At 57.6% G+C, this 13,829-nt stretch overlaps 2 protein-coding genes across 2 annotated transcripts; one reads left to right on the top strand and one right to left on the bottom strand.

Annotated features, from left to right (window-relative positions):
- The first annotated feature begins 993 nt into the window (after positions 1-993).
- eif2s3 (eukaryotic translation initiation factor 2, subunit 3 gamma) lies at positions 994-6,271 on the top strand. Its single transcript, XM_068747870.1, is given in 16 exon segments — positions 994-1,087; positions 2,249-2,312; positions 2,384-2,511; positions 2,589-2,634; positions 2,637-2,709; positions 3,023-3,117; positions 3,186-3,289; positions 3,291-3,345; positions 3,439-3,519; positions 3,522-3,572; positions 3,641-3,735; positions 3,856-3,901; positions 3,904-3,999; positions 4,092-4,261; positions 5,541-5,713; positions 6,019-6,271. Coding segments are annotated over 16 exon segments (1,410 nt in total). The 5' UTR covers positions 994-1,018; the 3' UTR covers positions 6,083-6,271.
- A 1,041-nt stretch (positions 6,272-7,312) lies between these two features.
- LOC137903726 (myoneurin-like) lies at positions 7,313-11,928 on the bottom strand. The gene is given in 9 exon segments (XM_068747866.1): positions 7,313-7,950; positions 8,018-8,143; positions 8,214-8,306; positions 8,379-8,557; positions 9,141-9,151; positions 9,153-9,301; positions 9,376-10,199; positions 10,271-10,604; positions 11,901-11,928. Coding segments are annotated over 8 exon segments (1,932 nt in total). The 5' UTR covers positions 10,537-10,604; positions 11,901-11,928; the 3' UTR covers positions 7,313-7,666.
- Between the last annotated feature and the right edge of the window lie 1,901 nt (positions 11,929-13,829).

Below are 13,829 nucleotides of genomic sequence, written 5' to 3'. Positions count from 1 at the left end.
TTTATATATACAATACACACGCACAGATATACAAATACCAGTAAATACACCAACACATAAGCTAAACGCGCTCGTCCGGCAGACGCGAGACCGTTTTAAATATACTGCAGCGAGCCCGAGGAGAAGAACCACACCGGAAACGAGCTCGCGTCAGCAGGTGCTGAGGACATTCAACCAACACCCCTCTCACTCATGGTGCCAAAAGCACGACCCAGGCACTCCCATGATGCATTGCGCCTCACACACACAGTGACCGACACCCGTGATCGCTACATAATTATTCGGTTTATTAAGTTAAACATAATGTGTCCATTCAGGTGTTTATTCTTGAAATATAATGACAATGATCATATTCTCTCCTCTGTTATTTCATTTATTTACACCGACTTAACATGGTAAAAAGTGACCTTTGTAATTCATAATTAAATTAGATTCATATTCAGTAATATTTCCTTTTATGTAATTTATGTAGTACTTTAAACAACCTGTTGTTTCTCTCGCTGTAGATTTATTGGAGCCATCCAGGGCCGGGTCGCGGAGACACCAGCCGTGAGACATGTGTCCCCAGCCTGTCCTCGGTGTCCCCCAAGGCCTCCTCCCCCTTGCGTCTGATCTAGAGGAAGCCCAGAGGGGACCTGTGGTACTGCATGACAGTCCACGTTACAGCACGACAAATCACCATTGTGACGTCACTACATAATATATATACAGTATACGCTTCACGGTAGAAACCGATGACATGCGGCCAGCAGAAGCTAACGGCTAAAGCGCGCGTTGCGTCATCCGCGGCGGAAGGACCCCGAGCAGACCCCGCCGTGTCGACTCGGCTGTGCCGCATCTTTTCAAAAATGTCAGCGACACCAAATAGAAAATAAAACGAACGTTCTTTGGTTTCTTGCCGCCGCGTTGCGCGTTCGTTGGTTTGCGTGGAAACAAACGTGGTTTTCTTTGGTCCGTCGATCAGGCACTCAGGCGTTCTGCTCGGCCGCCTTCCTCGGTCCGTGCGCTTCATTTCAAGATGGCGGGCGACGAGGCTGGTTCGACGCTTGGGCAGCCTCACCTGGCGAAGCAGGACCTCGCTTCTCTGGTAGGAACGGTTCGGGCTGCCTTGAGGGACTCTCGGCTTCGTGTCCGTCGGTGTCTGTTCGTCGTGACGCGGAAACGGCCGCGTTAAAACGGTCATTTCTACCGTTACGACTCGCCGGTGCTGCGACCAGCCGTACCTCCGCGACGGGTCCGTCGAGGCGGAGGCCGGACGTCCGCCTTTACTGGCTCGTCCGGATGTACGTTGCGTGCTCGGGACGCCGCAGTGGTAGCCGCGTTAGCATCACATGCTAACAATGAAGGCGGCAGAGACGCGGCAGAGACGCGGCTCGAGAGATTCCATCTACGCGAGATGAGATATTCCGGTGGCAACAGTAGAACATGGACGGTGTCGGTCTGATCAAAGGGATTGGGTCGGGTCGTTTCATCCAGGAGGCTCCGTCCGGCCTGCCTGGTGGGGTCATTATGGGACCCGAACCCGAACCCTGCTCCGTCCGGCCTGCCTGGTGGGGTCATTATGGGACCCGAACCCGAACCCTGCTCCGTCCGGCCTGCCTGGTGGGGTCATTATGGACCGGGACCCGAACCCGAACCCTGCTCCGTCCGGCCTGCCTGGTGGGGTCATTATGGGACCCGAACCCGAACCCGGCTCCGTCCGGGCCTGCCTGGTGGGGTCATTATGGGACCCGAACCCGAACCCTGCTCCGTCCGGCCTGCCTGGTGGGGTCATTATGGGACCCGAACCCGAACCCGGCTCCGTCCGGCCTGCCTGGTGGGGTCATTATGGGACCCGAACCCGAACCCGGCTCCGTCCGGCCTGCCTGGTGGGGTCATTATGGGACCCGAACCCGAGCCCGGCTCCGTCCGGCCTGCCTGGTGGGGTCATTATGGGACCCGAACCCGAACCCGGCTCCGTCCGGCCTGCCTGGTGGGGTCATTATGGGACCCGAACCCGAACCCGGCAGTCGGGCTTTACGTCGTCGTGTCCCCAGAAGGTCTCTCTGTTCGTGCGGCTGTAGGCGTGGCGGATCCGGATCACCGACGCGCTCACTGCTGGGCTCTGGATCAATGGAGATACCTGAGCGGGTCCCAGAGGACAGCAGTAATCACAGCAGCTCCACGGAGACTTGCGTCCCTAACCCTGACCCGGGGTGGGGGTCACCTCCTGATTGGTCGAGCCTCATGTGAGTTGTTGTGTTGGCAGGACGTGTCCACCCTGACGCCGCTCTCTCCAGAGATCATCAGCAGACAGGCCACCATCAATATCGGTACGAGGACAGCTGTCTGTCAGCATGTTGGGCGTGAACCACGCCCCTCCTCACCTCTGCCCCCCCCCCAGGCACCATCGGACATGTGGCCCACGGGAAGTCCACGGTTGTGAAGGCCATCTCCGGGGTCCACACCGTCAGGTTCAAGAACGAGTTGGAGAGGAACATCACCATCAAGCTAGGATATGCTAATGCTAAGGTGAGCCGGGCATTGCGCGGTAACCCCCCCCCCCCAAGGACTAAACGCGTCCTCCATGTGTCCTCTGCCTGACGCAGGTCTTCAAGCTGGACGATCCCGGCTGCGCCCGGCCCGAGTGCTACCGTCGTGTGGCAGCAGCACCCCGGACGAGTTCCCCTCAGACGTCCCCGACACCAAGGGCAACTTCAAACTAGTCCGGTGAGAGACCGGCGTGACGACCGGGGGGGGGCATGTGGGATCTCTGGACGAGGTGTCCTCAGATGTCCCCGTTGGGGCTAGCGCTTGTGTGTTGGCGTCCCTTCAGGACCCTCGTGGGTCTAGATAGCGGACACGAAGAACTGTTTTCTGGCGTTTGGGTGCGTGAGCCCTCCGGGGAGCCCCCCAGGGAGCCCCCCGGGGGCCCTCCAGGGGGCCCCCCCGGGGCGTGGAGGTCCTGTCGGATCACAACGCCCCTCCGAAACATCAGTGAGTTGGTTTCCTGAACCCGTCCGTGTCTCCACGCCGTTTTCAGACACGTCTCGTTCGTCGACTGTCCTGGTCATGACATCCTGATGGCCACCATGTTGAATGGCGCTGCCGTCATGGACGCCGCCCTCCTCCTCATCGGTAAGCTTCTGAATCCTTTGGCGTCAGACGGGCGTCGGCCGCGTGCTGACGTGGCTGTGGTCCTCCAGGGGGGAACGAGTCGTGTCCCCAGCCCCAGACGTCGGAGCATCTGGCGGCCATCGAGATCATGAAGCTGAAGCACATCCTCATCCTGCAGAACAAGATCGACCTGGGTGAAGGAGAGCCAGGCCAAGGAGCAGTACGAGCAGATCCTGGCCTTCGTCCAAGGTGGCTGAGCGTCAGTGCAGACGGGCACCGCCCCCTGGGCCCCCCCGGACCCCCCCGGGCTCACGCTCCCCTCTCAATCTGTCTGTCTGACAGGGACGGTGGCAGAAGGCGCTCCCATCATTCCCATCTCGGCCCAGCTCAAGTACAACATCGAGGTGGTTTGTGAGTACATCGTCAGAAGATCCCGGTCCCCGTCAGGGACTTCACGTCGGAGCCCCGGCTCATCGGTGAGACTCACCTGTCCTCCGCCCCCCTCCGTCACCTGAGGTGCTGGTGCTGAGTGAACCTCTGTCAGTCATCAGATCCTTCGACGTGAACAAACCCGGCTGCGAAGTCGACGACCTGAAAGGAGGCGTGGCCGGAGGAAGTATCCTGAAGGGTGTTCTGAAGGTCAGATCTAGTTAACGTGAATCGATTTGACTGGGCTCCCTGACGTGGTTCTGGTTCTGGTTCAGGAACCAGACACACGGTTCAAAGACATTTCCTACGGCGGTGTGTGTCTGGGCTCAGGTGGGTCAGGAGATCGAGGTCCGTCCCGGCATCGTGTCGAAGGACCAGGAGGGAAGCTCATGTGTAAACCCATCTTCTCCAAGATCGTCTCTCTGTGTGCCGAGAACAATGACCTGCAGTACGCTGCCCCCGGAGGCCTGATTGGTACGTGAACCTGCCATCGGGCGGAAACTCCTCCTCCTCACTGACCGAGAGCTAACCTGTGTGTGTGTGTGTGTGTGTGTGTGTGTGTGCAGGTGTGGGCACCAAGATCGACCCGACGCTCTGCCGGGCGGATCGAATGGTCGGTCAGGTTCTGGGCGCTGTTGGGGCTCTGCCAGAGATCTTCACCGAGCTGGAGATCTCCTACTTCCTGCTCAGGAGGCTGCTGGGGGTCCGCACAGAGGGGGACAAGAAAGCTGCCAAGGTGGGTGAGCAGGGAGGAGCCGCCGCAGGAGGTCATTGGTTTAGATCTGAGAACTCTGAACCTCTCTGATCAACGGTGATGATCAGGACTCGGACAGGGACAGGGAGGGGGACAGGGAGAGGGAGAGGGACGGGGACAGGGAGGGGGAGGGGGAGAGGGACAGGGAGAGGGACGGGGACGGGGACAGGGAGAGGGAGAGGGACGGGGAGAGGGACAGGGAGAGGGACAGGGACTCGGACAGGGAGGGGGACAGGGAGAGGGAGAGGGACGGGGACAGGGAGGGGGACAGGGAGAGGGAGAGGGAGAGGGACGGGGACAGGGAGAGGGACGGGGACAGGGAGAGGGACGGGGACAGGGAGGGGGAGGGGGAGAGGGAGAGGGACAGGGAGAGGGAGAGGGACGGGGACAGGGACAGGGAGAGGGAGAGGGACGGGGAGAGGGAGAGGGACAGGGAGAGGGACAGGGACAGGGACAGGGAGAGGGACAGGGACTCGGACAGTCTAGGACTGGTTGGATCAAAAATTCAGATCAGTCGGAACGCTGCTTTGCCCGGTCGGGTGTCGGTGGGACGCTGCTTTGCCCGGTCGGGTGTCGGTGGGACGCTGCTTTGCCCGGTCGGGTGGCGGTGGGACGCTGCTTTGCCCGGTCGGGTGTCGGTGGGACGCTGCTCTGCCTGGTCGGGTGTCGGTGGGACGCTGCTTTGCCTGGTCGGGTGTCGGTGGGACGCTGCTTTGCCTGGTCGGGTGTCGGTGGGACGCTGCTTTGCCTGGTCGGGTGTCGGTGGGACGCTGCTTTGCCTGGTCGGGTGTCGGTGGGACGCTGCTTTGCCCGGTCGGGTGTCGGTGGGACGCTGCTCTGCCTGGTCGGGTGTCGGTGGGACGCTGCTCTGCCCGGTCGGGTGTCGGTGGGACGCTGCTTTGCCCGGTCGGGTGTCGGTGGGACGCTGCTTTGCCCGGTCGGGTGGCGGTGGGACGCTGCTTTGCCCGGTCGGGTGTCGGTGGGACGCTGCTTTGCCCGGTCGGGTGGCGGTGGGACGCTGCTTTGCCCGGTTGGGTGTCGGTGGGACGCTGCTTTGCCCGGTCGGGTGTCGGTGGGACGCTGCTTTGCCCGGTCGGGTGTCGGTGGGACGCTGCTTTGCCCGGTCGGGTGGCGGTGGGACGCTGGTCGGGTGTCGGTGACGGGAGCGTTCAGAGTAGAACCTCAGTGGGTCTCGAGCTACGATCGTCCGTCACCACCTTCAGGACTGACGTGTCCTGACGGCGTCCGTCTCTGTCTCCAGGTCCAGAAGTTGTCCAAGACCGAGGTCCTGATGGTCAACATCGGCTCGTTGTCCACAGGCGGTCGCGTCAGCGCCGTCAAGGCTGATTTGGCGAAGATCGTCCTCACCAACCCGGTGTGCACGGAGGTCGGAGAGAAGATCGCTCTGAGCCGGCGTGTGGAGAAACACTGGCGGTAAGGCTGCGCGACGAAGGTGATGAAGAGGCTGCAATGATTCTCAGCTAATGTCAGCATGTTGATCCGACAAGCTAATCAATGCAAATAGAGAGATGACATTAGCGTAGCACTTCTGCTAGCGTTAGCCTCAACGGCACTACTTACAGGAAGTACCTCAGCATCCGACCGCCGTGGTCGTGACGGCGGCGCCGCTTCCCTCGACTGGTTCTCGCTCTTGGACGTCGTTCATTCTATAAGACATCAAAGTGATATTCCACTAAGTTCAGGTTAGATTGTCTAAACGTCTCGTCTCTTTCCTTCAGTCTGATTGGATGGGGACAGATCAGAAGGGGCGTGACCATCACACCAACCGTTGACGATGATTAAAGGAGGAAGAAAACATCCTTTCATGTTTGTTCCACAAAGAAGAAAGAGATGAAGACACATTTATGAAGACGTCTCGTTCGGCAGGCGGGTCACATGATGCTGGTTTCGGCGCTGTTGGTGTCCTCGGCGGAGGCGGAGCAACAGCTGTAGGTCTCTGGGGTCGTTCAGATCCAATAAAAACACCTTTATCTGGAACATCGTGTCGACTTTGATTCACGCGCAGCCAGCCCGCCCAAACGGCTTCGATCGGGTCGCCGCTAGAACCCGTCGCCGACGGCTGGCACAACCGCCATCTTGGGAGGATTCTGATTGGCTGAAGGGTCGTCCGATGGGTTCTGGTTCATAACCGGGGAACGCTCCGGGATGTTCCCGGTGCGCTGATGACCCTGAGGGGGGGGGGGGGGTCCCCGGGGTCTCCTCCCGGTGGGTCCGGTGAACTAAATCCCACAAAACAAAAACTCCAGCGTCGCGTAGACGGCCGTGACGTCACCTGATGGAGTCGCAGGTGGAGGTGCGTTCGTTCATCACGTTAACGTCACCATGTGCTCGGACAACTGACCCGCCGGAACAAACGGCGCCGCGCCGCCGGCGTTCTATCATTTAAAAAGACACGTTTGGAGCTACGAGTTCGATTTCTCATTCTGATCGTCATCCGGGGCTGATCCGCGTCATTGATCCGCGTCGTGAACCGTGCAGGTGAGAGGCAGCAGGTGGGACTGCAGTAGACACTCCAGAACTGTGCTGCAGCTAATGAGAGCTAGCCCGCTGCTAGCACGTCTGGACCCTTAAATAACCTTTATTTAAACAACACTCAAGTTACCCTCAGAAGTATTGATGAGCCATCGGTCATTCACTTTGGATGATCGATCAGCTGCGTCCCTCTTTCCTGTTTCAGTACGAGCACTGACTGGCTGGACGGTCCGTCCATCGTCCCGTGGAGGGACAGACGGGACGATGACTGGCTGGACGGTCCGCCCATCGTCCCGTGGAGGGACAGACGGGACGATGACTGGCTGGACGGTCCGTCCGTCGTCCCGTGGAGGGACAGACGGGACGAGGACTGGCTGGACGGTCCGTCCATCGTCCCGTGGAGGGACAGACGGGACGAGGACACGAGTTAGAATCAGCTTTATTTTCATCTTGTCCAGGTTTATAAGGTCAAATCATTTTTAATTCACATTTTTGTTATTCATGCAGCGTTTGATCCAGACAGCGACGGACGAAAGATCAGACCGTCCTTGATCATCTTTATTGATCAGCACTCTGCTGTGAAACTCCACATTGATTATTGATCCAACCAGAGACGCTGTTTTGTGACACTGACGACAGTAAAGAGGCGGAGCTCCTCATCCACCTGTCCGACAGGTCGACCGGCTGAACCTGAGGTCGTTTCAGTCGACCCATTGATCCGGCCGACTCGGGTATAATGCGATGACATCATCAATGCTCGACGTCGATGTCAGATTTTATACTTGTAAATTTACCACGTTGAGTCCCCCCCCCCGCGGTCCCTTGTTCCGAGTCCAAAGGCTAACTGCTGACAGCTACTAGCTGTGGGCTCATCCAGTCATGTGATCGATGACATCACTCCTGCGCCGCGCTGCGCTCGCCGTCGTCCACCGTCCTGATGATGACGATCTGCTCCAGGCTCTGGGCGGGGGAGGCCGGCGGTCGCAGCTGCTCCACCAGAGCGTGGAGGGTGTCCGAGTTGATGCTCTGCTCCTGGTCGCCGGTGGGGGGGTGGGGCCCCTTGGCCTTGGCTGTGGGCGGGGCTGGCTCACCTTCAGGGATGGAGGACATCCCTTTGCTTTCCTGGGACAGTTTACTCTGGACGAACGCCACGGGATGACTGGACGCCAGCAGGACGACTGACAACACAGACAGGATGTCAAAGGTCACGCTGAAAGGAGGAGGGCCACGCCCCCAGCCGCTCACCTGCCCTGGCTCTCTCCTTGTGCTGCCGGACCTCGTCGGCGTGGGCCTTCTCCTGGTGCTTGATCATGTTCTTCACGCTGGCGAAGCGGTTCCCACACAGCAGACACTGGACGCCGGTGTTCCCGTCTGCACGGCACAGGACAGGAAGCGGTCACTTCTGATTGGGCAGGTGTGGCGTGGGACGGGCTAAACTCACCTGGGTGCAGTCGTCTCATGTGTTTCTTCAGTTCGGACGACGTCACGAAGCTGGAGCTGCACAGCGGCTGAGAACACTTGTAGGGCGTCTCGCCTGAAACACAAACGTTCACCGGCTGACCGACGAGCACCGAGGACCCGGGGTGGCCACGCCCCTCAGGCTCACCTGTATGTTTGCGGGCGTGGGCAATGAGCGAGGACGACACGGAGAACGACATGCCGCACAGGTCGCACTGGTACGGCTTCTCCCCGGTGTGGCGCCGCTTGTGATAGGTCAGCGTGCTGGACTGGGCGAACGCCTGACCGCAGACGTCACACACGTAGGGCTTCTCCCCGCTGTGTAGCCTGCACACACGCACACGCACACGCACACGCACACGCACACGCACACCGTCAACAGCTGGGATTGATCAATCACAATGATTTTATTGTAATCTCTATTATTGAATTATTTTCTTCTTTGTGCCCCAAATTGAGGCAGACCGGGCCTCAGACCAGACCGGGCCTCAGACCGGGCCTCAGACCAGACCGGGCCTCAGACCAGACCGGGCCTCAGACCGGGCCTCAGACCGGGCCTCAGACCAGACCGGGCCTCAGACCAGACCGGGCCTCAGACCGGGCCTCAGACCGGGCCTCAGACCAGACGGGCCTCAGACCGGGCCTCAGACCAGACCGGGCCTCAGACCAGACCGGGCCTCAGACCGGGCCTCAGACCGGGCCTCAGACCGGGCCTCAGACCGGGCCTCAGACCAGACCGGGCCTCAGACCAGACCGGGCCTCAGACCGGGCCTCAGACCGGGCCTCAGACCAGACCGGGCCTCAGACCGGGCCTCAGACCAGACCGGGCCTCAGACCGGCCTCAGACCGGGCCTCAGAACAGACCGGGCCTCAGACCGGGCCTCAGACCGGGCCTCGGGCAGAGCAGTACCTGATGTGGATTCTTGTAGTTGGAGGAGGTGGCGAACTTGAAGCCGCAGCGCTCACAGGTGTACGGCTTCTCCTCGCCGTGGTGCATCCGGCCGTGAGCCACCAGCTGACACTTCTGAGCAAAACACTTGTCGCAGTCGGGACAAGAAAACGGCTTCTCACCTGCAGAGAAGAAGAAGCGGTGAGAGGAGGGGCGAGGCCGGGCCGGGAGGGCGGGCCGGGCCGGCGGCGCTCACCTGTGTGGATGCGCAGGTGCGTCTTCAGCTGCGTGGCCTGCCTGAAGCTCTTGGAGCAGAAGATGCAGATGAAGGGCTTCAGGCCGTCGTGGATCTTCTCGTGCCGGTGGAGGCTGCTCACGTCTTTGAACTGCTTGTTGCACTCGGTGCACGCCAGAGCCGGCCCCCCCGTCTCCGACAGCTCCCCCTCCCCCAGCTCCCCCTCCTCCTGGTTATCGTCTCCGTCGCTCTCCTCTCGCTTCGGATTGCCCCTCCCCCTGGGCCTGCCCCTGGGCCTGCCCCTCCCCCGGGCGAGTCGGGGCTTCTTCGCCGGCACCTCGTCCTCCTGCGAGGGACTCCAGTCTGCCGACGTGTCCCCGAAGTCCTTCACGCTGGTGTCGGAGTCCTCCAAAGACAAACCTTCACGTTTCAATCCTCCCCTCCCCCTGCCCCGCCCCCTGCCCCGCCCCCTATGCCTCTGGGTTTTGGCTCTGGACTCCGCCTGCTCGCCACGCCCCCTCTTTGGCCTTCCTCTCCTCCTCCCCAGGCCCCGCCCAGCGCTCTTCGGGGTGGTGGGGGAGTCTCCGTCCTCCAGAACCAGAAGGAAGTCTTCGACCTCGTCGGCCTTCTCCGCGCCATCCTTGCCCTCCCCTCCGGCGTTGGAGGCGATAGACAGGGGGAGCGGCGAGCCGGCGCTTCCTGGGGAGGCCGGACTGGGAGGAGCAGCTTCTCTATCGGCCTCTGATTGGCTCACATCAGACCAGTGAGGGATGTCCTCCATGTACCTGATGGCCTCAGCCATGCCCAGGAACACGGCCGCCCGGCGTACGGCCGCCTGCCTGGTGCTGGAGCGACACGGCGAGCGGTCAGAGCGGTCAGACGGGGACGGCGTTCGCTCCAACGTGTCGGCGTTTACCTGCTGAGGTTCATCTGTCCAGTGTAGACGAACTCCAGAAGCTTCTCCAGAGCATAGCGGCTGACCTTCTCAGGGTCCAGCGTTGTGACCTCTTGACCTTTCTCAGCCTGGGAGGAGAAATACTTGCTGAACGCAGCCAGGATGTTTCGGTGAGCTCGGAACTCCACGTCTCTCACCATTATGGTGACATCACACAGGAAGTCCATCTCGCGCTGCTGATGCAAGCGCTGCAAGAGCAGCGCGCCGTGGCCGCTGGCGTGAGCCATCGGCGCGGAGTAATCCAGAGGTCGTCCTCTGCAGAACAGGTAGCCCCGCCCCCTTTAGGATCAGCTGCCTCACAGAGAAACATGAAACACTGAAGTTCAAACAGAGACAAACGGACAGTTTGATAGGAGGATGGGTTTTCATGACATCACAGTTTGGATGGTCAGATTTTACAATGGGTGTGACATCACAACATATTGGTGACATCATCGTCATCGTGGAGGGAGCTGCTAAAAGGTCTACAGATCTCCTCCTCCACCAGCTGTGCTGCTGCTGCTAACCTGGAAGCTAGCAGACGTACACTTCCTGTTGGGGGAGGAGCAACAGGACCTCCGACCCCGGAGCCGATGGGGAGCAGACAGCAGCAGCTCTCTGGCTGTAATGGTCACATGTTTAACGCCATCCAATCAGATTCTAGATCTCCATGTTTAACAGAACCACCTTCAGGTTCTGGTGCTTTTAGTGTCAGAGTAATGTGTTAAAGTTATTGATTAGCATTAGCCGTGATAAGAAGCGACCTACGTCAACGTTTCAGTGTTTACTGGTTTATTTACCAACAAGGCCATGCCAAAGTTACCAAAACAGAACGAACAGCTTCAAGTAAGAACAAAGAATACGTAAAATAGAACGCAGAAACGTGCTGCTAGTGAGAGATGGGACCACAGGATATAGATTGTTGATCAGTTGCTTTAGAAGCTCTTTATCTATAGATGAATGGAGTTCTAGTGTGTAATCAGGCCTCACATTAAACACGAACGAAAGTTCTATATTCAGACGCCATTAAAATGCTGCCTGCTAAAGCGTTGACTTACAGTCAGGGGAGAGTCTGCTGCTCTGCTGTCAGCTTATTGAACACTGGAACGTATCGATCAATAAAGAGCCAATAAACACATCAGATTCTCTGGATTAGTCTCCAGGTGAGACGACATCAGTTTTTGAAAATAAAAGATCCCGCCCGCTTCCTGAGCAGGCCTCAGCGACATGCTAATGCTAGCAGCACCGTCGTAGATCGTTTAAAAGACTTCTGGTGGCCGTTCGTGACGTCACACCGACCAAGGAACTCCTTATGCCGCGTTTAAGGCCTCTCACGTCGGATCAGTGGCCAGCGCTAGCCCAGGGGGCTGAACGCGAGCCGCGGAAGCTAACGCTAGCGCGTGCTAAAAGGCGCGTAAAAACACTGTGCTCTTATTTCGAAGGCTCGACGGTTCGACGGTTCGAACCGGCGGCGGCGCCGTTAAGTTCCACAAAGTGTTCGAAACGCTTGTTTCAAAGACGCGGCGCGACGAGGGGCCACCGGGCGGAACGAAACGTTGCTTTAAACGCAGTTTGTTCACACAACACAGCGTAAAGTGAAGCAGAAAAGTACCTTCGAATATCCGCGATCTCAGGCCATTACCCCGTGACGTCACCAGACCAGATCTCGCGAGACAACGCCAACGAGCGAGTTTTTTATTTTTTATCATAGAATTATCGAAAAGATCACAGGAATTATGGATTAAATAATTATATATATAATAAATAATTTATTAATCCTTTTCTGAAATTTGCTTCGTTAGAGCAGCATATACGCTGACATTCATGAAAAAACACGATAGAAATAAGTTGAAAAGACATAAAACAATATAAGATTAATATCGAGGAGCAGATGCTGATGGGACAGTTCAGGAGCTAGCAGCAGGTGAGGAGGAGGAGGAGGAGGATGAAGAACACTCCAGCGTTGATCCGTGCCGCTCCTCTCTGAACCCCCTTCAGGGTGGTCATGGTGGGTTAGCCTAACGGCCCTAACCCCAGCTGTTCAGTGACCAGGGTGGAGGTCTCCTTCTCCGGACAGGCTCCAGCCGACTGGGGGGGTCGAGGTGTTCTCACGGGGGCTGCGGCGGTTTCAGATGTGACTGGAACCTGGGAAGTGAATATCTATTAGACCGATATTTATGGTATCAACACATTTCATCCAAAGCAAAATGAAACAAACATATTTATTTCCCATGAACATCTCATTTCCGGGCTCCAGCTCCACAGTTTAATTCACGTTGGACTACGTCACTAGCGCCCCCTACAGACCCGGAGGTCTTGACTGAGGCGTGTTAAACCTCGTTTTAACACAGCTGTCCGTCTGAGCAGCTCCAGACGAGGTTCGAACAGAGGAAGTTGCTGCATGTTGTACTTTTCAAAATAAAGGTGCCACGACGTAAAATAATTTGACCAAAGCAGTCAGGGAAGCAGACTGAAGATGAAAAGTGTTTTGAATCATTCCTGCTGCTGTTATAAAAGTATTTTAGAGGGAGGTTATTTTAGTCAGATTTTGGAGGAGGGTGATTCGGATTCAGGTGCACCGGTTACCTGATAGACCGGAACTGGACCTTTCCTGACTTGATTAACCTGTGTGGTCAAAATGTTCATTTTAGAATAGAAATAGAAACAATAGAAAGGATGGACAGATAGCTAAGCAACAGGTGAGAAACAATCTCTCTCTTCCTGTTTGGTGATGATTTTGTTCAAGTTATCGCGTAAAAATTCAACCGTTTCTGTCTGGTTATGAGGCAAAACGTTTGGAATCCAGATGCCAGAGTTAACCTTATTTTGAAAGTACCACCACAGGAAGTGTTGTCATCGTTATTGTTGGAATTTCGATCAGGTGGATTCGATCAGTTCGCGTCTTGACAGTCGACGATCAGCTGCAGACGCTTCAGGTCGTATCAGGAGGTGAGGAAGAGAAACGCGCTGTTGACGTCTCACTGGTGTGTGTGTGTGTGCGTGTGCGTGCGTGTGCGCGCGCGTGGATGCGTTTTGTTTTTAAAGTTTGCTTGTGTTGCGGCGGCGCAGGTGCGTATTTGCGCAATTAGGGTTGATTTGGCTTTGCGCATAAAGGTAGCGCGCAGACTGTCTTGTGGGGCGTGCGGGTATCCGCGGTGTGACGCGCATCAGCCACGTGTCTGGTTCAGAACGGTTCAACCGGCCCGACACCACAACAGATCGATCTGATCAGGATCTGATAAAAACACCTGATTGGTTCAGAAGCGGCTCTGCAGAGTGTGGAGTCCGATGACGTCAGTCTGAGGGACACATCCAGATGTTCTGATTGGGCCGGGCCCACTGGAGGGCTTTGATCTTTGTAGCTCTGTGTCTGTGGGCGGGTTCGTGTGTATGTACAGGATGAAAGGAATATATGTATGACGTAAACGTGTTTTATCCACGCACGCCGTCTGTCCACGGGCTTTAGTTAACCCGTCGTGGGTAACAGACGGGCTTTAGTTAACCCGTCGTGGGTAACAGACGGGCTTTAGTTAACCCGTCG

This window comes from Brachionichthys hirsutus, chromosome 14 (assembly GCF_040956055.1).
Source record: "Brachionichthys hirsutus isolate HB-005 chromosome 14, CSIRO-AGI_Bhir_v1, whole genome shotgun sequence".
Lineage (NCBI taxonomy): Eukaryota > Metazoa > Chordata > Actinopteri > Lophiiformes > Brachionichthyidae > Brachionichthys > Brachionichthys hirsutus.
This window is presented reverse-complemented; position numbering and strand designations above follow the sequence as displayed.